The 23,846-nt window shown below is 36.5% G+C and overlaps 1 protein-coding gene across 2 annotated transcripts; it reads right to left on the bottom strand.

Moving 5' to 3' along the window:
* Positions 1 to 6,575: 6,575 nt before the first annotated feature.
* LOC138375786 (complement factor H-related protein 2-like) lies at positions 6,576 to 20,824 on the bottom strand. 2 transcript variants are annotated; one of them, XM_069459618.1, is made up of 5 exons: positions 20,659 to 20,824; positions 15,076 to 15,264; positions 13,562 to 13,738; positions 7,798 to 7,980; positions 6,576 to 7,041 (listed from the first exon to the last, which is right to left on the bottom strand). In XM_069459618.1, exons 1-5 carry the CDS (start codon positions 20,735 to 20,737, stop codon positions 6,821 to 6,823), a joined length of 849 nt encoding a protein of 282 aa, XP_069315719.1. In that variant the 5' UTR covers positions 20,738 to 20,824; the 3' UTR covers positions 6,576 to 6,820. The 2 variants fall into 2 exon arrangements, with proteins under 2 accessions (XP_069315719.1, XP_069315720.1); XM_069459619.1 differs by lacking the exon at positions 15,076 to 15,264.
* Positions 20,825 to 23,846: the final 3,022 nt, after the last annotated feature.

Raw genomic sequence — 23,846 nt, forward strand, 5'->3', positions numbered from 1 at the left:
AAATTTTTTTGCTGTTGTATACCTCTTATAGTATAAAGGCTGTTTGATAATGTGTGCTTTAGATATAATACTAATAAAATATGAATTATAAAAACAGCCAGTATTTATTGAGCACCAACTTTTAGGCACAGTTCTGTATTTATTAACTTTCCATTTTTAACTTGCTTAATTCTCACAACCTCAACAAATAGATACCATTTTTTTTTCATTTCAAAGATGAGGAACCAAAGGTGCCAAGTGACTTGTCCAAGTCCATACAGTCAGTACCAGAACTCAACCTAGATAGCCTGGCTTCAGGGCCCAGACTGAATCCCTGTTTAATAACTATGCTAAACTTATTGATGCCGGCCAGTGCTATTCAACAGCAATGTTTTGATTTTTATTTTAGACACTTGAAGATAGTCACTTTCCATTGTGGGTTAATGTCTCAAAGATATGCATCAAATACTTGTGTTTTTTGCTTGGCCTAAATGGCTAGGACTCCTGTAATTGTGATTTAGGTAGACGAGCGTGTGGCAGAGACTCTTACTTGCCCACCCCAGCAGCTCCTTTCCTTCCCTCGCCAATGTTTGTGGGCACGTGGCCACCCAGAGTGAAAGACTAAATTTTCTAATCTCCCGATCAGATTGGCAGGGCCACGTGACTCAACTGCCCACTGTCAGAGCTTGACAGATCATCAAAGCAGAAAATAAATAAACACTGGACTTAAATGGGACCACTAAACAAATAGACCTAACAGACATTTACAGAACACTTTACCCCCCAAACCACTGAATATGCATTCTTTTTATCAGCACATGGGACATTCTCCAAGACTGATCATATCTTAGGCCACAAAACATGTCTCAACAAATTTAAAAATAATTGAACTTATACCATGTATCTTCTCAGACCATAGTGGAATAAAACTAGAAATCAATTCCAAGAGAAACACTCAATTCTACACAAAGTCATGGAAATTAAACAACCTGCTGCTGAACAATTATTTGGTCAATAATGAAATAAAGATGGAAATCAAAAGATTCCTTGAACCGCATGACAAAGGGGACACAAGCTATCAAAATCCATGGAATTCAGCAAAAACATACCCGAGAGGAAAATTCATAGCCCTAAATGCCCACATCAAAAAGTCAGAAAGATCACAAATTAACAACCTAATATCACATTTCAAGGAGATAGAAAAAGAAGAGCAAACCAAACCTAGAGCCAGCAGAAGAAAACAAATAACAAAAGTCAGACCATTCTCCTAAGTGAAGTATTACAAGAATGGAAAAACCAACACTGCATGTACTCATTATTAAATTGGAACTAACTGATGAGCACACAAATGCACAGAGGGAAGTAAAACTCAGTGGAGAACAACCAGGGAGGAGGAGGAGGAGGGAGGAGAATAAACCAACCTAATGGATACTATAAATACTATTTGGGTGACAGGCACACCCACAGCCAGGAATAAAACATTACAAAAATGATCCATGCAACCTAAAACATTTGTATCCTCTTAATATTTTGAAGTAAAAAAAAGAGCATAACTAAATGAAATGGAAAAAAAATACAAAGGTCAGTGAAACAAAAAGTTGGTTCTTTGAAGAGATAAACAAAATTGTTATATCTCTTGATAGATTAATCAGGAATAGAAGAGAAAGAACCCAAATAAGCTCAATCAGAAATGAAAAAGGAGATATTACAGTTGATACCACCAAAATACAAAATATCCTCTGTGAATACTGTGAAAATCTCTGTGCACATAAACTCAAAAACACAGAGGAAATAGAAAAATTCCTGGAAACATACAGCCTCCCAAGACTCAAGCAGGAACAAAGAAAACTCCTGAACAGACCAGTAATGAGCAGCAAGATTGAAGGAGTAATACTAATTCTTCCAACAAATAAAAGCCCTGGACCAGATGGGTTCACAGCCAATTTTTAGTAAACCTACAAAGAAGAGCAGATACAGCATACTGCAGAAATTATTCCATAACATTGAGAAGGAGAGCATCCGCTCCAACTCATTCTGCAAAGCCAGTATCATCTTGATACCAAAGACAGGAAATGACACAACAAAAAAGAAAACTACAGATCAATATCCCTTATGAATATAGATGCAAAAATCCTCAATAAACTGCTAGCAAAATGAATTCAACATCACATCAAAAAAATAATCCACCATGAACAAGTGGGCTTCTTCCCAGCCATGTAAGGATGGTTCAACATATGTAAATCAATAAATGTGGCACACCACATAAACAGAAGCAAAAACGAAGACCATCTGATCATCTCAGTAGATGCAGAAAAAGAATTTGACAAAATCCAGCACCATTTCATGATAAAAACCCTCAACAAACAAGGCATGGAAGTAATATATCTCAAAATTATAAATGCCATATATGAAAAACCCACAGCCAACATCATACTGAATGGAGAAAAGTTGAAAGAATTTCCCCTAAGAACCAGAACAAGACAAGGGTGTCCACTGTCACCACTTCTATTTAACATAGTGCTGGAACTCATAGCCAGAACAATCAGGCATGAGAAAGAAATAAAGGGTATCCAAATTGAGAAAGAGGAGGCCAAACTATTACTTTTTGCTGACGATAAGATCTTGTATCTAGAAAACTCCAAAGAATCCACCATGAGATTCCTGGAATTGATAAATAAATTCAACAAAGTCTAAGGTTATAAAATCAATGTACACAAATCAGTAGCATGTCTATGTACCAGTAACTGTCAAGCTGAGAGTCAAAGGAAAGAATCAATATCATTCGCAATAGTGGCAAAGAAAATAAAATACCTAGGAATATACTTAACCAAGGAGGTGAAAAATATTTACAAGGACAATTATAAAACACTGAAGAAAGAAATCACAGAGGACACAAACAAATGAAAAAACCTATCATGCTCATTGATCAGTAGAATCAATGTTGTTAAAATGTCCATACTACCCAAAGTGATTTGCAGATTCAATGGAATCCCCATCAAAATACCAATGTCATATTTCACAGATCTAGAAAAATAATTCTGTGCTTAGTTTCGAACCAGAGAAAAACACAAATAGCCAAAGCAATCCTAAGTGAAAACAGCAAAACTGGAGACATCACATCACCAGAATTCAAACTATACTACAAGGCTATAGTGACCAAAACAGCATGGCATTGGTGTTATACAAAGACTGAGACATATACCAATGGAACAGAATAGAGAACCCAGATGTAAAATCATCTACCTACAGCCAACTGATCTTTGACAAATCAGACAACAGTGTACACTGTGGAAAACAAATCCTATTCAATAAATGGTGCTGGGAAAATTGGATAGCCACATGCAGAAAAATGAAACAAGATACCTATCTCTCACCACTCACAAAAAATAATTCAAGATGGATAAGGGACTTAAATGTAAGGCATGAAATCATAAAAATTCTGGAAGAAAATGCAGGGAACATTCTTCTATCAGTCTAGGGAAAAAACTTACCACTAAGACCCCAATGGCAATTCCAGCAACCACAAAAATAAATAAATGAGACTTTATTAAATTAAAAAGCTTATGCACACTAAGGAATAATCAACAGAGCAAATAGACATCCTACAGAATGGGAGAACATGTTCACAAAACGTCTGATAAAGGACTATTGTCCAGAATCTACAAAGAACTCAAACATATCAGCAAGAAAAAAACAACCAACCTCATTAAGAAGTGGGCAAAAGACATGAACAGAACTTTTCAAAAGAAAGGCAAATGCCAAAAATCATATTAAAAAATGCTCAACATCACTAATCATCAGCGAAATGCAAATTAAAATGACAATGAGCTATCACCTTACCTCAGTTAGAATGGCTTTTATTAAAAGGTCCAAAAACAACATGGATGCAGAGAGAAAGGAGTGCTTATACAACGTTGTGGATCTTCAAATTAGTACACCCCCTATGGAGAACAATATGGAGATTTCTCAAAGAACTAAAAGTAGACCTACCATTCGATCCAGCAATCCCACTACTGGGTATCTACCCTAAGGAAAAGAAGTTATTTTATCAAAAAGACACCTGCAGCACAATTCACAACTGCAAAAATCTGGAATCAACACAAGTGCCCATCAATTCATGAGTGGATTAACAAAATGTCATACACACACACACACACACACACACACACACACTCACGCCCCATGGAGTACTACTCAGCCATAAAAAGGATGAATTAATGCCTTTTGAAGCAATTTGAAAGGAATTGGAGACCATTATCCTAAGCAAAGTATCTCAAGAATGGAAAAACAAACACCACACACACTTTGTAATAAATTGGAACTAACCAGTGGGCACACAAGTATACGAAGGGAAGTGAAAGTCTTTGGAAATCAATCAGGAGCTGGGAGGGGTGGGAGGAAAACCCGCTTCATGTGTACAGTGACCACTATTCAGATGATGGGCATATTTATAGCCCTGACTCAAGCCGGGTAACAGAAATATATGTACCCCATTAATATTTTGAAATAAAAGATAGTTTCCACAATGCGCATAGTCTAAACACTGTAAACGTATTAACATCTTACTAAATATTTCAACAAAATCAGTTTATTTCTTCTTATCAGATATACAGTACAGAAAGTGAACTATAGAAGATATACTATACCTAAAAGCCAATCATCTCTTTGAATATTCACAGAGCATATTTTTGAAAACAACCATCAACGAGACTGAAATTTTACGACTTTGTCTCTTCTAACAATTTGGACTTTAATTGTGTTTTGTCTGATGTGAGTATAGCTATCCCCTATTTTCGTTTGGTTTCCATTTGTATGGAATTTTTAACCTTATGTTCTGCTATGGTCTGACTGTTGGGGTCCCTCTATATTTCACATGGTGCATCCTAATCATAATGGTGGTGGTGTTCTGCAGAAAATGAGGCCTTTTGAGGTGATTAGCTCATGAGAATTTCACCCTCACAGATTGGATTAGTGCCCTTATTAAAAAAAAAAACAAAACTCATGGAACTTCCTTGCCCTTTCCACATTGTGAGGACATAGTGAGAAGGAACCATCTATGAAACAGAGAGTGAGTCCTTACCGCATGTCAAATCAGCTGGTATCGTAATCTTGGACATGCCAGCCTCTACAACTCTATAAAATAAATTTCTGCTTTTCATAAGCCACCCAGTTTATGGTAATTTGTCATAGTGGCCCTAATGTCCTATAAATATATTTACAACTGTTTACATTATGCACAAAGATAACTTGCTAATTATAACAAATGTCCTTTATATTTGTGAAATCTGACTTTCCTCAACTCAGCCAGTTTATCTAACCCAGGATCACTAACAAAGGGACAGCCTTAGTATATAAGCCACCTGAGTTTATGCAATAAGAGATAAGTTATCATGATAAAATATTTTTATCTTATTATGTATATCTTCATTTTCACTTAAAAGTTTCACTTCTTTTAGAAATTTAAAATGTTTCTGGCCAAAAATGATTTTAACTAACTAATGCTATTTGAAATAAATGAACATAAAATTACATTTCAGAATCTCATTATTAAAATTTCCAAAACGCTTCTAGCCAAAAATTGTTAAAACATTATTCGACCTTAAGATCACAACCAGTTACATCTTTATAACTCTCAAATTGTATTGTCTTGCATTTTAGACATCCATATTTTAAAATAAATGATTCTTGTGGTTTAAAAGTGATATATGCTAAAATTAGAAAAATCAGAGAATACTGATAAGTATAAAGGAGTTAAAGAACTCTTACCCCTATTATCTCTAAACACAAATACAGAATTTTACCTGTTTTATTGTATTTCCTGCCAACATTTTTTATCTCAACATAAATTCAGGTCACAAAGCATTGAGTGTGTGTGTGTGTGTGTGTGTGCAAATAAGTGGGTGTGTTTACAACTGATACAGGGTTTTTATCACTTTCTATGTCAATGTTGTAATCGTTATATACCCAATGAAACTTTAATTTCTCTTTATGATTAATTTCCTTTATTGTGTGCTAGACTGATATTTCATGAAAGTTTACACATTTCATCATTTTTGTAAATTTATTTATTGATAATGAGTAATGATTATATCTTATTACTAATATAAGATATGACTTAGGTTGGTTTTTACATGCTTGTGAAGTGATACCATTTCAAAGGTAGAGATAGAATCTTTTCCATTTGCTGTGAAACAGAGAGCCTCAAAAGCTATATAGAAAGCTTTGAGATATTTAGGAAAGTGATAAAAATAGGATCTGAGATAACTGCATTTAATTTCTAGATACTTTGTAAAGTGGATACATAGCACTTTGGTTTGCCAAGTTTTTTTTTTTTTTTTTTTTGAGACAGAGTCTCACTCTGTTGCCCAGGCTAGAGTGAGTGCCGTGGCGTTAGCCTAGCTCACAGCAACCTCAAACTCCTGAGCTCAAGCGATCCTCCTGTCTCAGCCTCCCGAGTAGCTGGGACTACAGGCATGCACCACCATGCCCGGCTAATTTTTTGTATATATATATTTTTAGCTGTCCATATAATTTCTTTCTATTTTTAGTAGAGATGGGGTCTCGCTCTTGCTCAGGCTGGTCTCGAACTCCTGAGCTCAAACGATCCGCCCACCTCGGCCTCCCAGAGTGCTAGGATTACAGGCATGAGCCACCGCGCCCGGCCTGGTTTGCCAAGTTTTAATGTGGTGCTTCTAAGAAGTGCGGTGCTGGCCTCAGATTATAATTACATCATCACAAATTGACAAACATCTTTACTTATGAATAACAATGAGTTAAAAAATATCTGAAATATAAAATTGAGAACTGGCTTAATAACAAAAATCCTTAATCCTGCATTTTATTAACCCCAATAACCACCTGTGTCTTTTTCACAACTGGGATACGCCAGATTCCCCTCCTGACATGTTGCTCGAAATGGTTGAGATGTTGGTGCTGGATGGTATCTGTATTTACACACAAATTCAACACTTTCACCTGTTTGGGCATAAAGCTTTTTTCGTTCTCTCCACCTGAATGTTATGTTATATTTTTCCATGATTTCTTCTGATATTACACACGCCTCTGAAAGCAGGAAAAAATGAACATAAAACATTTAGTACTGCTGTATAATGGTTCAGGAATTCTTTTTCAAAACGCCTTCCAAACCAACTCTGTAAAAACATCCTATAAAAGTTAAAATGGCAAACAACATGTAAACTAGGTACTATGTTTAATGTGTGCTGATAGTTGGATGTTATTATCAAAGATTCATAACATCAATTATATAAAGAGCCTTGCATTTTAGAACCTATCATTGCTGTTTTCATTGAACTAAGGTGTTGGTCAAATGATACAAACCTTCAGTTATAGGAGGAAAAAGATCTGGGGATATAACATAGAGCATGACATCTATAGTTAATAATAGTATATTTTTTACTTGAAATTTGGTAAGAGAGCAGATTTTAAGTGTCCTTACAACACACACACACACACACACACACACAGGTACACATACACACATACACAATAGGAACTACATGCAATGTGAATGTGTTAATTAATTTGATTGTGGTAATTACTGCATTATAAATATATAGAATCATCACAGCCTAACTATGAATATATATAATTTTCAACTGCCAACAAAAAGTGTGAAAATAAAATATAAAAATATTAAAAAGTATTTTCCAAACTATACTTTCTCACTTTCTGACATAAATATTTGGTAGGCAAGAATTCAGCAGAATGGTTGTGTGTTTGTCTCCGAAAATTCTATTATAATAACAAAATATTATACACTGACTCCTCCAGGATCCATGGGAATATTAAAGTACTTACCTAAGCATTTTGGTGGTTCTGACCACTGTCCATTTCTACATGTTATGCGCTTGTCACCCTGAAGTACATACAAGTTCTGACATTGATACTCAACTGTCGAGCCTGGAGCATAGGCTCGTAATGGGAATGAAGTAATGTCTCCATTGTCAATAGCTGGAGGGGTCCCACATTTTCCTTGAGGATCTAAAAAAGATCATTTAATTGATTGAGACAGCAAATCAAAATACAGTTTAAAATAAGGCAAATAGAAATACAGCACTTTATATAATATCAACACCTTTGTGATTTCTGTTGAAAGGAATAATTAGAAGAAGAAATTTTAATCGTATAAACGGCTACATTATTTAAGCTCTTGGTTCTTTCTCACTGAAAGCACACATGAAGGTGCAGAAGGATGTCTGCTCCGCAGTAGTCCAGGGCTGAGAAATGTCTGTCTTAGTGAAAACACCCCGAACAGATAGACGGCTGAGAAAAACAGGGAAAGTCGCTTGTTTCTATACACAAAATGCTGCACAGTTAATTGTACCTCTAGTGATATTTTTCTCTTTGTTTTCATTTTCATTACAAAAGAAAGATCAACTGCCTAAAAAAATTTAAAGGAGACAAATTTATAGAAGGTGAAAAGGAACGGCTGGCTTCCTGACATGGACAAAATGAGAAATGTGCTCCTTCTTCTAAGTACAACTCAAACTCCCCAACATAACGTAATAAAACAAACAAACAAGAAAACACGTAAGAGAACTCTGAAAGATGTAGAGAAGAATTGTGTCTGGTGAGAGACCTCTCGACTCAAGGAATAACAAACCCATGTGTTACCCCACTTCTCTTCAGCCAAATGCAAAGAAAAGAAGCAAAGAAGCAGCCAGGCAATACCAAACCTTTCTTTTTCCTGTTTTCTTTCTTTCTTTTTCTTTTCTTTTTTTTTTTTTGGTTTTTTAACAATATCTTGCCTCCTACAGGAAAACATCGTAAGAAACCAGTGCCCACCCTCCGCACTCCGTGAAAGAAACACAAGTCAGCTTGGGAACCTGGTCCTCCACCCACACGATGAAGTAACAAGACTCCTCTCCCTTTTCTTGTGGGGCCAGCAGAGGCCAAGTGAGAAACCTGGATTTGCAGCAATGGAACCCATTAAACAGAAGATTTAAATGAAATCTAGAATCTCAAAATCTGACATGAAAAATATCCAGGATAAAATAAAAAAATCACTCATCATATATTGATATGATTTCCTGATTTCCAGATCAGGAATTCTCAAAGAGAAAAGACAATCAAAGTAGTCAACACTGAGATGACATAGATCCTGAAATAGACAACACTTTTAAAATCCCAAGAGGAATAATAAACTAAAAAGTATAACAGAAATTTTAAAAACCTCACTGAATGGGCTTTCCTAACAGAATGGGAGATGACTAGAGGATAAATCCATCAACTTGAGGATAGAACAGTGTGAATCACCCAGTCTGAAATAGATTGGAAATTTAAAAAATGAACTGAGCCTCAGAGATCTGTAGAAGAAAACAAAAAAAAAATTACAGATCCAGAAGGGGAGGAGAAGGGGTGTTGGGATGAACAAAAGTCAAAAAATAATGGCTGAAAATTTCCCCAATTGGACATAAGGCATAAATTTTCATATTCTAAAGGCTGAGCAAACTCCAAACAGGATAAGCTCAATTAAATTCAAACCAATACACATTAAAATAAAACTACGTAAAGAAAAAGAAAAACATCTTGAAAGCAGCTAGGTAGAAACTATGCATTTCCTATCAGGGATCAAGGATTCAAGAGAAAGTGGGTTTCTGAGAACCTAAATAATTTACTATAGAATTTCCATTACAAAGTCTAACAATCCAAATATGTTATAGCGCCTCCTTTCATGCTGAAGTAAAACTCACAAAAATACTGGGCATATAATTATTAAGAATAGTTTTTATTTGAAGCATGAGTAACAGATATCTAAACCTCTGGTCTAGTTTCCCTCTCTACTCCTTGAAATTCAATTTTTATTTAAAGAAAAAGGTGAAAATAAATAGATTCTTTTCCATTTGTGTTCTCAGGGGCATCTATTGTTTTATGGAAATAGCATGTACCTACCAGTATGTGATCATAAAGTTTTACTTTTACTGATATGAATTGCAGACACTCTTTTGTGTTCACTTTTTTTATTCCAAATAATATTGTAGGCATCTTTCCCTGTCAATGTATGTTTCAACTTCACGCTAAGATTGGCTGCGATACATTCCACTGCAGTGATCTAATTCCCTTTGCATATGACCAAGGACATGAATACGGAATTACCAAATGAGTAGTCTTATCCCAAATAAATTGTCCTATTTCTTGTTTCATTGAATTACTGTCCCTGCTTTCCCAGACTAAGTCCTTCACGGGGGTGCTGGACTCCTTCCCCTTTAAACTAATCAAAGACCTTGCTCCATACATTATCCCCTTTCTTTTGTGGGATCAATTTCTTCTTCTCTAATACTCATTCACCAACCTACAAACATGCTGAAATGTAACAGCTCAACAAGGTAACGTTTTCCCCTCTCCACACCGGCTTTCCAGCTACTGACTCATGTCTCTACTCCCTTTAGGAAAAACCTACTTGTTTTATTTAATAATTTAAAAATGGCCAACAAGTGGAACAACATGTTCAAACATGGTGTTTGGATATGATGATAATAATAAGCATCAACAAGGTGGTTAATCAGTAATGTCATAAATTCTAGTAAAACAAGGCACCGCAAATTATAGAAATTGCTCAATGTGGTCTTAATGTGGGTTTACAGCTTGGTATCACTGAGACATAAAGTAGAAACAACTTGTAAAATTTTTCTTATTTGTTAGAACCTATGAAAATTAATGTAAGATAGAACTCTCTCTCTCTATATATATGAGTATGCATAAATAGATAAAAAGATACAATTGATTATATTGTATCAGGGTTACAATGAGATTGTACATATTTTGTTCTATACACCTTCGGGGCGTGCTGTCTACACAACTGTGGTATGTAGCTACCTACTTTGGAACACAGGCAAATAGGGTTTTACAATGATTTCTTGCACTGGCAGTAACCTTGCTACGCTGGGAAAACCAGACCAAAAGTAGGTTGTTGTAAGCAAATCATGGTGGTATTTAAAAATAGTTTGATATGATAAAAAGGGTTGCTTAAAGATTTATTCGCTATCTGTAGGAAAAATTAGTGTAAGGCATGGTTCCCTTCACTTCTGCAGATCCAAATAAAGGCATGAAGCTGCTTTCATATAAAATGACTATTTCAAAAATGTGCCTTCATTCTAGGACAGTTAATATTAAGGAAAAGCCAGTATAGTTTTTTAAAGTCTGTGATGTACAATGTTAATATCGCCACAAAATTTAAATCCACATATTGGATTAGTTGAATGAAATAACAATTTTATCAGCATTTCCGCAACTTGTTTTTGAGAGCAAAAAGTGTGCAAACTTCGGAAAAAGTTTAGTACCCTTGTCCTAGATCTTTTCTTTTTCTTTGCTCTCTTCCTGTATTTCTCTCAAGTGATTGTTCATCCTTCTGTGTCTTTCTCCATTATTTCATTATCCAGTCTCTTTTGTTTCCTCCCTTGCCACTCTAATCTTCTTTCTCTGGAGCCATTTGTCTCTAAACATTCATTAATAAATCTAACACAGTTGGCAGAAAATACGAGCTTCTATCTATCGTTAGAAACAATTCAGGGATCTAAATGCAAAATCTTTAAAGTTTGAATCATTGTTAAAGATAAAAGTGAAAGGAACGTACTGGTTTCACATCCTCATTTTACAGATGACTAATCTTAGCTCAAATAGGTGAGATCATTTACACACGGGCATGGAGTAACCTTTCTCAGAGCCGCGGCCGGCCGGGCCTGGTTTTCCTCACCGACTCCGCATGTGTTCTTGAGTCACCACTCAACCTTGGCAACAGAGCGTTCGGATGAAAACTTCCAGGCTGGGAACTCCGACTTCCTGCTGCTACTCTGGTAGCCTTGGTAGGTTGTATTGTATTTGTGGAATATTTAGTAACAGGCATAAAGGGAAGGCAGCAATATTCTGAGAACTTGAATGACAAAATATTATGCTCTTTGTCTAAATAAATAAAAATGTGCTGCATTTTTGAAACAGGTTAATTTTGGCGACTTAGTTTCTAAATACGTTTGCTGCTAAAGGGAGCCAGGACTCATTGGAGAGGTGGCCGATCCCAGCTCTGGAGCAGGGAAAATATGAACTAAGCCTAGGACATTTTTTGCATCCCAAAGCAAAACAACTCTTCAAAGGCTAACAGAGGCTTACAAACTGCACACAGGAGCCAGCTCGTATGGGTCACAAGTGGTCTGACTTAATTTTTCAAGCTTCTAAAATATAATTGTTGGACTGACAATAGCCATTATCCCACAAACTGAAGAGAGCTTGTTCATGAGATGGAGGGGAATGGAAGTATTGATACTATACCAAGGCCTATAAATCTTGAGCCCTGTCCAATTACTGGACTTTTCAGGTATGAAGTTAATAAATTTGTTCTTTCATTTTTATTGCAAGTGTTAGTCATGTTTAAGCCCCTTGCAATTAATTGAAAGAGGCCGTGACATAACTGGCTTTTGAAAAGTGATCACAATTCAAGCTATTTTAAAAGATGCTATTTTTCAGAGGTTTACATTTAAAAATTGAAGGAAGATATGTAATAATCTCTGATAACATAAAAAATGTTTTAAAGTGTACTGGAGACTCCATTTCCTGGTAGCATGGACTAACTAGTATCAATGTATCTTCCTACTGGAAAAAAGTTAGAAAATTGTACAAAATATATTTCCGGAACGCTGGAAACCAGGTGGCACAGGACTATGGTGGGGGAGACAAGAAGAAAACCTCAAAAGCACCAGTCACCAAAGCACCGTCTATGCCCATCTCAGCTCTTGGCCGGAGGCGTTGTCTACACTGCGTGCAGGGAGGGAGAAGCCACGCAGAGCCCAGGGCTGCACCTGGGCTGAGACCAGTCAGATCCGAGTGTTGGAGACTACCGTGGCCGGATTTACTGGGCAGAGTGACAGAGAAAGTGCTATGGAGAAAAACAGCTATGGAAGTTTTCATGGGTGTCCTTGAGTTTTTGGTTGCGTGCTAAGCTGTGCCGGCGTGGGCTGCACCCCGCCGGGCTGGGCAAGAACAATTGCTGGGGATGATGCTAAACGTGAGGCTGACAGGAGTTTACTCAGGTCTGGGAGGTGCCCTCGTGTATACTGCAGGTTTCCAAAGGAATCGTTTTCCAAATTCTAAGCCACTCACAAATAAACACACCTCTCATGAGTATGAACTTTTTAAAACTTAGAAATTGATGATTTAGTGAGTTGATATGAATTTAAATAAGGATAAATATTTTTAAAATGTCTTAGGTATAAGACATTTTTAACTAGAACTGGACTTATTTTCCTTTTAACACTTTAGTCTTGTCATCATTGGTTGTCACTTAACTTGATAATCATGATATAAACAACACATGGGTATTCCTTTAACATAAAGGAGTGAATTCTAAGTGAATTCTTGTCTAATGTTTCTACTTAGTACATACACTTGATTTATATAGGTAGGGAAATCATGTTATTGTCAAATCTACTTAGACACAATTGGAACTAAAAATTAAATGAATAATGATAGAAATATGTGGCAAAACCTATATTTAACCCCTGATAATAGATTTATTTCTTTAAAAAAAAATCACAAACCATACGAGGATCTGTAAGAATAGCATTTTACTTACTGGAGGGTCTGCATTTGGGGGGAGTGGACCAGCCACTTTCTGCACATGAAATGGTGCTCTCATTGTGTTGAAGACTGTAGCCTTTATCACAAACAATTTGTACGGTGTCACCTTCCATGTGTGCTTGTCCTGAAGATGCAGAATGACCATTCTCCACAAAAGGAAAGAAACACAGTCCTAAGGACCAAAAATCGATTAATGTTCAAGATGGAAGTGGTAAAAAAATGCATTTTGTAATATTTTAAAAGGAATGGTAAACTTTCAAAACTGAAATCAAGTATAAGAAGTTTCAAAAGAATTTAGGCCATGCTACTATGTATGTGATGAAATATATATGTTTCTTATAGATGTATATATGAGGGAAAATATTTTATGCTGTTTTTCTATGTTTTTTATAAGGAAGTTTTATGTTTATAAACTTTTCTAGGTAAAAAATATTAATATCCATTCATATGTCTATTTCTCTCATAATTCTCATAAACATCACTTACAGGAGAAAGACCGTTACTATCTCCTTTGTTGGCTCTGTTCTGTCTCCCATTGCTTTTCTTTTCTAATACACCTGTCATCATGTGGTTATGCTCTCTACTTTCATTGAAAAATTAAGATAGATACAATTTAAAGGACCAGAAAGTGATTTATAGAAAATATAAAAGTGAAAATATTAAACCTCACTTTGCAATATTTGAGAGAACTGTAAATCAAACAGAACCACTGGTTGCTGAAGGACTACAGTATGTTTGCAGCCCTTTCCTGCCATCCTCCAAGTACATTCTGTCCACCCTTCAGACTTCATTCTGCATCAAACATTCATGGCGCACATCAGCAGTGCTGCTGGCTACGAATGTTAACTGCTGTTTGCCGGCCTCCTTCACCAAACCACCATTCCAAAAGTACAAAATAATTTTTCTTGTCTCTACATTAGGATAAAACCTTATGAATATATTTCTTATGGGTCACATATGTGTGTGTGTGTGAACATATTCACACTTGTATATATACATAGATACAGTCATGTGGCACAAAACAAATGATCTTTTGGTGAATGACTGGCTGCATATACAACAGTGGCCCCTTCAGATTAAACTGGAGCTGAAAGCTTTCCATTGCCTAGTGCTGTTATAGCCATTGTACATCATACGCTTATGCATACATTCGTGTATATAAAATGACTTTTTAAAAGGGAAAATACACTCAAGCTGCTGCCAAATGAATATAAGAAATATTAGGAAAGAAATATTAGTAGTCAAATATATTAATCATCAGTTTTTTTAAATTAAAATATTTCAATATGCATAGTTCTTTTGGATAATTCAAGAAGGTTGACACATTTATTTATTTTTTTTATTTTCATGAAAGGCATTTCAAAAAAGAAGGACGAGGGACGACACGTCCCGTCTCTGCTGGCCCCCTTGTCCTCACGTCTGTGAGTGTCGAGACCCCGTGATTCTGTCGAGCACGTCCTTCTCTATTCACTGAACAAAGAGTCACCTAATGATCAGGGATTTACTCACTGAGACACTTGGGTGTTGGCCACCACCCTTCTTCTGTGCACGTTATGCGAGTCCAGAAGGATTTTGAAGGAGACACAAAATTATATTCACAGGAGTAGTAGAAAAATTTCCCCATGTAAATCGGGAAAAATGCCTTCTCTTCATCGTAGAGAATTCCATGGTTTATTTTTGGAAAATCACAAAGTCCCACTGGAAAAAATAAAACCGAAGAATCAAAGTACTAATCTACAGTAGTCAATCAATAAATGAGATTTTAATCATCTAACTGATAATTTTTCTTTTCGTTTAGTTTAAATGCCTTCCAGGATACTCAACTAGTCAGGAACAAGGAAAGATTTTTAATTAACAGGACAAGAGTATTTGAGGAGGCCATTGTCTACTGAAAATGAAATTTACATGTTGGAGTGATAGGAAGTATGAACTCCTGCAGTATCTTCAAGAAGAAAAGCCCCACACAACAATTTAAGAATCAGACAGAGTTAACGAGTAGCAAACCTCCCTGATCTACAGTGTGTGGTAGAGGAATGATGGGGTTGTGTTTTGGTCTCAATTCACTTATTTTCTTTATTCTTATTGACAGGTATAGGGAGTATCTCCACCAGAAGTCTCTGTCCTGTCTACATTTTTCTGATGCAGTAAAGATGTTGGGAAGGTAATTTATTTTTTTGTTTATTAATATCATCATTTTGATTATTTTCTGGTTGCAAAGTTAATAGACAGAGTACAAAGAATCACTAAGAACAGCCGAACCAAGAGAAAATTACAGATGAATTTCTCATATAATTATATCCTCTAGCATAGTGTGTGTGGGTGCATATAAATATGTGTGTGTGTGTACAATCGACCCTCCACATCTATGGTTCTGCATATGTGTATTCAACCAACATGGATCAACAGTACTGGAAAAAAGGAAAAAAAACAATACAAATACCAATACAACAATAAAAATAACAAAAATAAAATGCAGTATAACAACTGCTTACATGGCATTTACATTGTGTTAGGTATAACGAGTAATCTAGAGATAGTCTAAATTATAGGGGAGAATGTGTGAAGATTATATGCAACTACTATGCCATTCCACATAAGGCACCTGAGCCCCCCTCGAATTTGGTATCTGCAGGGGATGAGGAGGGTCCTAGAACCAATCCTTTGCAGTTGCTAAGGAACTATGGTACCTATGCATATAGACACTTAAACATTCATACACACTATGGTTCAAGATATATTTAAACAATTTAGACAATGTGTGAAATTTTTATGCCTTTCTAGTCTATTTTTTGTATATTTAGGTATTGGACTTTTTTTTTTTTTAGAACATATTCGCGGCAAAATTGAGCAGAAGGTACAGAAACTTCCGATACACCACTGCCCCACCCCCAACACACACAGGCACAGGCCCCCCACTACCAGGCCATCCTCACCCCAAGTCTGCGGTTTACATGTGGGCTCACTCTTGCCATTGTATTCTATTTCTGAGGACAACAGTTAAGTTCGTTTTTTAGTTCAAGCTATTTCCTCAATATAGTATTTCTGTTTAACAAATAGATTTATTTTTCTCCTTATTTAAAAAAAAACATGGAGAAATTCAGCTGAAAAATCAGGGTATTTCCTTGTTTTCATCTACCTAGAAGTAATGTTTGATGTTGCACAATATTTACAATTATTAATTCCTGTGGTATTTAACCTTGCGAAACTTGAAGTTTCTTATTTACACTGTTTAAAAATTAACATTTGATGCTTTTGCAGAAGATATTGCAAAAGACTCACTTGTTTCTTGGCAGTATTACCTATCATAATTCTTTTTCAGATACTCTTTGCCTCCCTCCAAAATTATACTACTTTATTTCCACGTATTCGTACCTACGTATTTTTGCTATCCAGAATAACTTTGCTCCCATTCTCCAATTATATTCTACCCCATCTTCAGAAGTCATTCTACAACAGTCATCAGATATTCATTGTGCACATCAGCAACGCTGCCAGCTATGAACGTTAACTGCTTTTTGCAGGCCTCCTTCACAGAACCACTCACTCCAAAAGTATAAAATAATTTTTCTTGTCTCTACATTAGAATAAAACCTTATGAATATCTGTCTTCTGGGACATACCTATGTGTGTATATATAGAAACGTATGCACATTTATATACGCACATATACGCATACAGTCATTGCCACATATGGAACGATGTTTCCGCCAACGACTGACAGCATACACAGTGGTGGTCCCTGAAGAGTAAAATGGAGCCCAAGAATCCCCATTGCCCAGCCACGTGACAGCCATCAGGACGTCACAGTGTGACGCGCTGCTCACAGGGTTGGGATGATGCTGGGGTGAACATTTCTGCCGCGCCGCCTGCTGTATGGAGGTGCAGCACACACAGTTATGCACAGGGCACATTACTTGATAATGACAATACATGGCTATGTCACTGGTTTACCTATTTGCCACACAGTACTTTCTATCATTATTTTAGCTTGTACCTCTTCTACTTATAAAGAGAAAACTTAACTGTGAAATCGCCTTAGACAGGTCTTGGAGAAGGATCACAGAGGAAGGCACTGCCAGCTCCGCGCTGGCTACGGCCTGGGAAGACTCGCCAGTGGGATGAGACGTGGAGGAGGAAGACAGTGATGCCGATGGCCCTGACCCTCTGTAGGCCCAGGCTAATGTGTGTGTCTGTGTCCTAGTTCTTAACAAAGTGGTTTTAAAATTAAAAAATAAAAAATTTTAAAAATAGAAAAAAGCTTATAAAGGAAGGATATAAAACAAGAAAAATATTTTTGCACAGCTGTAGAATGTGTTTGTGTTTTAAGCTGAGCGTTATTACAAAAGAGTCAAAAGTTAAGAAAATTAAAACCTTATAAAATAAAAAGGTTACAGCAGGCTATGGGTAATTTATTATTAAAGAAAGACGATGGTTTTACCAATTCAGTGTGGCCTCAGTGCACAGTGTCCATAAAGTCCACGGCAGGGCATGGTGGCGTCCGGGGCCTTCGCATTCCCGTCACTCACTCACTGACTCACCCAGGACAACTCACGGTCCTGGGAGCTCTATTCGTGATAAGTGCCCTACACAAGTGCACCATTTTTTACTTTTTAAAAATGATAAAATAGGTACCATGTTTTTACTGCATCTTTTACATATTTAGACATCTGTAGACACACAAGTGCTTGCCTTGTGTTCCAGCTGCCTACAGCATTCAGGACAGTAACACGCTGTGCAGGTTGGTAGCCCGGGAGCAATAGGCTAGACCGTAGGGCCTCGGTGTATAGCCGGCTACACCTGCTAGGTTTGTGTGAGTGCACAACAACATGGCTTACCAATGCACTTCTCAAAACATTTCCATTCCTTAAGCAACACATGACTGTACGCACAAACACACACACACACACACACACACACGCATTTATGGCCTTGCAATCTACTTGCCTGTTCCTCATAGAGAACCAGCCGTTGCAACGAGGCACGGGTGGGGATTTTAGTTTTCTTTCCAGCTTCTTTGGTGCAACATGAAGCATACTCTATAGCTTGATAAATATTTTGCTACTGAAAGCATGCAGTTTTTCCAGGTTTTTTCCCTTTGTTACACTTACTAATTTACAAAGCATACAGATGAAGAGAGGCACAGGGCGGGGTACAGGGGATGGGCATCAACCTCTGGAAACTTCCACATGTTCAGCTATTGAGAATTTCCACGTTTTCTGTTTATACAAAAGTGCCACCTCAGTGTGTTGCTTCTGCTGTCTGGACAGTCTCTCAAAAGTGCAGCACCCACAAAACATTTAATACCCGGATGACTTTTCGATAGAGTTTTCCTGAAGTTTCCCCAAGAGACTGGATTGAAGCTTGAATATCTTTTTCTAGGTTAGGAGTTGTCGAAATTCTACATGTTACTTGTATTTTTCACTTACCTTCTTTTGCTTTTACTTCCACTTAGAAATCCCCTTTTGTGCCATTTCTAACAGATGTTTAAAGCACCTAAAATATGCTGGAAACGCTGGAAACCCCGGAAACCCCATTCCCACAGTTCCTCGGGGAGAGTCTGTGAAGATCTAGCCCTCACTGGAGCTACCCAGAGGATTCCGTGTTTTTAACTGAGACTCAGCTGTCCGTCATTGGAGAGCGAGTGTTTCTCCCTCATCAGCTAACTGCTCTCCGGTGATTGTAACTCAATGCTAAAAGTGGAAACAAATGAGTTTCAAGCCCACAGAAATCACGTTTTGCAATTTTTGTCAGGGGAAATACTAAAAGAAAAGCATTTTTAAGTTTTTCTACATTTTAAAAAATTGACAAAAAGTGTTTATATTTATAATGTGCATTGATTTCTTTTGGTTTTTAACAAGTTCATTGATGTAAAATTTACATGCCACAAAATTCACCGATTTCAAGTGTAGCAATCACTGGTTCTTAGCAGGTTCCCCAGGCTGTGGAACTCTCAGCACAACCCAGGTGGTTTGGCCCAGTCACTGCACTGGGAGCCTCCTGCCTCGTGCAGGGCCCCCCTCCCTCCACCGGCCCCGGCAACCACTGAATCTGCCTCCTGTCTCCACAGATGGGCCTCTCAGGACGTCTCATGTCACGGAGCCAAACAGCACGGGATCTTTTACATCTGGCTTCTAGCACTTAGCATGACTATTCTGAATTGCATCCATGTTATTGTGTGTATAAGTATTTTGTTCAAAAGGAAAGAATTTTTATTATGCATATTTTTCTCTAATATCAGGTCTGAAGAGAAACTGTCCAAATAAAACTTCAATCGCATGGAAAAATTAGCAAGCAACAGAACAGTAAAATATATACTTTTGAGAAATCAGAGAGTAAAGAGCAATGATTGAAACTTCATTTATATACTTAGTTTAATCAGTAAGCTAGACCTTGTTAGAGGTTTTGTTTGCGATTATTTCCACATGGTGGCTTTTGTTTCAACATGAAGTGAGATGGGACAGTTTAAATATTGCAAGAAATAGTTTATAGTGTTAACAAAGAAGTGACATATGATTTCTTTTCATTTTCAAAATATGTTGAAAAGCTCAGAAAAAGCATTTTATTGGCATTTTACTGGCTTACATACAAAAACAAAAATATACCGTTGTTTTATTAAAAGATACTCCCCTTTGTTGAATGATAATTAGATTGATATCAGAATTCCATTATTTTAACTGTATTAAATTTTTTTATGAAAATAAAATTCTATAGATATTTTGAAGGTGGCCAAACATTTCTAGGATGTTTTTTCTAGTCAGTGGCATTGCAGAGTTTAGGCAGAATGACACCAATTCTTTCCCTTGCTAGCTTTATTATAACAGATTTTTCATCATTTAATTCCTCTTCAAATTCTATATTTGGTGGCTATTGACACTTTGGAATTTAGAGAAGAAAGAAAATTAATTTTATTCTATTTTCCCCTTAATTGCATATTAGAAAATATTTTCACAAATAAATATTATGATCCCTCATTCAAAATGCTCTTATCTATTTATTCTTTTACAAATACACACACACACACACACACACACACACAACCAATGAACACATTTGAGAATGAGACTAAAATATTCAGATCTGTTTTCAACTTACCTTGTCCCCGAACAATGGATACCCACAAGATTAGGATGACATTGATTAAGAGCAACATGCTACAGCATCCAAACTGCATACAACCAAAACTCCTCCAGTATTGATAGTGTTGCTTTAAATCCTGCTTTCATGGATAGTTGTGACCTGACTTTGAATTTCAGAGCACTACCTGGAAGCTAGTTTAGCAATGTCCTTTTGTCAACATTAAAGTTCATGGGTTGTGTGAAATAACTAAATAGTGTCTTATCAATGTTTTCATAGTAATGCTTTGAATTCATCAGTTGATATTTAATTGAGCAAAATAATAGCTGTGCAATTTCCTTGTTGTAGTCATTGAGTCTCTGCGTTTGGGACATTCAGAAATGGACTATTGGGCATTGAGGGGAGACGAAGCCACTTCTTCTTCCTAGCCAGAAAGTGAGCTGTTTCAAAAAACAGGCTGGTGTAGATCATCAGTTCTCATTTTAATACTAAACCATAACTTTTATAGCTATAAATTCCTCTGAAAACTGGCACTAAGAATTAAGTTCCTTCTTAATAGTTTTCATACACTTTATATAGATTATAAAAAGTCTAGTCAATAATGATTTTTGCCAAATAACACTTCCTAACATTTTTGAATTAACAAGTTATATTTCAAAATAATTTTGACCTGGTGGGACTATAAGAATAACTTGTGAGAATGTTGCTGTATTATCTCCCCCCAAGAGGCAGCAACAAAACTCGATAAAATTTTTAAAAATAACCACTTATACTCTCCTGAAATTGACCAAACAGCGTGTTGTTGAGAGACATTTGTTCGAAAATTCTCCATAAATCTCAGTCAAAAAGAGTGGCTACTTTAATTCTCTCCTGTCCCTCAGCCCAGTCCTGTGGCTCAGAAGTTGTGCTCTGGGTGGGCGGCTGCCGTGTGCACCAGCAGTTCTGCTGCCCTGCTGCAGGGAGATGATTTCATAACTCAGAAAGTCTCGAAGACACTCTTGAATACAAGGAGATTACAGTGGGAAACAATCAGGGAAGACTAGTATCGCTAGTGGACACTACTTGCAAGCAACAAAACGGCCAGCCAGCTAGACATTTAACAGAAAAATCTGAAGAAAGAGACAGCCCAAAGGAGCCCTCTAAGATGACATTATCATGGTGGTCTAGAAGTCCATGGACAAGTACATGTTTGCGTCCCATCAGAGCAAGCAGAGAAGGCCCTGTAAACTAGCAGTCTCTTGCTAACTGTGGGGCAGACTTATGAATTCCCTGAATTTTGAAAGCATTTCCCAAATCACACAGACATCCAAAGGCAAAAAGTGGAGAGCTTATGCATGGCTCAATGTGTTTAAACACAACTTCTGACCCAATGCTGGTTGTTTACTAAGGTACGCTGACTGAGGGGTGACCTCTACAAAGCCAGCCTGAAAAAAAAAAAAAAAAAAAAAACCGCCAAGAAATAAAAACCGAGCAGTGACATCAAAATCCATACACTTCTAAGTAAACAAACTCCACAGAATTAATCTAGACAAGTCACTAAACAAATAAACAAACAAAACCTAGCAGCAGGAACAAGCCCTTACTCGGGAAGGATTGATAATTCATAATTGTTATAAATGTATAATCTAAAATGTCCAGCATTTTATGTTCAACACATATCATAGTTCGGCAACAAAAAAACATAAGACATGGAAAGAAGAAAGGGTACTCCATACAGAGGAAAAAATAAAAACAAAAACCAGGCAATAGAAAGATTCTTTGAGGGGGCCCAGATTTTGTCACAAGCTGATGAAGATGTCAAAGCAGTTGTAGAGAACTAAAGAAAACCACATCTAAAAAATGATAACTTTGTGAGGGAGCACATGTGTAAATTAGCTAGATTTAGCCATTCCATAATATATATATTTTTCCAAATATCATATTGTACATAATACAATTTTATCTGTCATTAAAAAATAAGTGAAGGAATGTATTATGACAGCGACTCATCCAATAGAGAATGCCAATAAAAAGAAATTATCAACTAAAACTGATTGGAAATTCTGGAGTTGAAAACTACAATACCTGGGCAAGGTGCAGTGGCTCACACCTGTAGTCCTGGCACTCTGGGAGACCAAGCTGGGAGGATCCTTTGAGGTCAGGAGTTTGAGACCAGCCTGAGCAAGAGTGAGACCCCAGCTCTACTAAAAATAGAAAAATTTAGCTGGTGGGTGTGGTGGTGTATGCCTATAGTCCCAGCTACTCAGGAGGCTGAGGCAGGAGGATCCTTTGAGCCAAGGAGTTTGAGGTTGCTGTAAGCTAGGCTGACACCATGGCACTCTAGCCCTGGCAACAGAGCGAGACTCTGCCTTAAAAGAAAAGAAAAGAAAAGAAAACTATAATAATTGAAGTAAAGAATTCACCAGAGGGACACTTGACATATTTCACCTGGTAGATGAAAGACACAACAAACTTAAAGATAGATCTATGAAAATTATTTAATCTGAAAATCATTTTGCTCAATATTTTACAGTAACTATTGTACATTGAAAAAAACCAAGAAACTGTTAGGTCTCAAGATCATTATTGGAGGTTTTCCTCAGCTTTCATTGCCTTCCTTTTTATCCTCATTATTTTAGAAGTGTATATTTCTAATTAAAATGTAATGAATGTAAAAAATAGAAAAATTGAAAAATGCAAACATTTTAAAGAACTTAATAATCTCTCCAAACCTAAATATATTCATTGTAAACATTGTTTTGTACAACTAGCCTATGTTTTTCTATAAATATTATTTAAAACTATTTATATACTTAATACATTTTAGGTACAATATTTATACTTAATAGTATAATGTCATTAATCTAACTTGTCTTAGTTTCCAAATTTATTTTTGTATATTTTTCTTAATGACAATCTAAGTTACCCTCTAGGATTTGTTTAAATTTCTAAAGGTGTTACAAAAATTGTAGAAGGCCTACATTTCATCATTGTTGGTACATTTACCTATTGAAGAGTAGGCTAATATTAGGGACTGATAAGAAAGATTGATATCCTGGTTCAAGCATAAGGGATGATTTAGTCTGTTTTCACATGTGCATGAAGGGGTATTAACTTGAAGATTCAGGCTTATTATATGTTCTTTAATACCTTTTATATAGGGAGTCACAGAAAGCCTCTACAGTTATGTCAGGAAGCTTTGAGAACCTTCCGAGAGGGATACATAG

This window comes from Eulemur rufifrons, chromosome 27 (genome assembly GCF_041146395.1).
Source record: "Eulemur rufifrons isolate Redbay chromosome 27, OSU_ERuf_1, whole genome shotgun sequence".
NCBI classification, from domain to species: domain Eukaryota; kingdom Metazoa; phylum Chordata; class Mammalia; order Primates; family Lemuridae; genus Eulemur; species Eulemur rufifrons.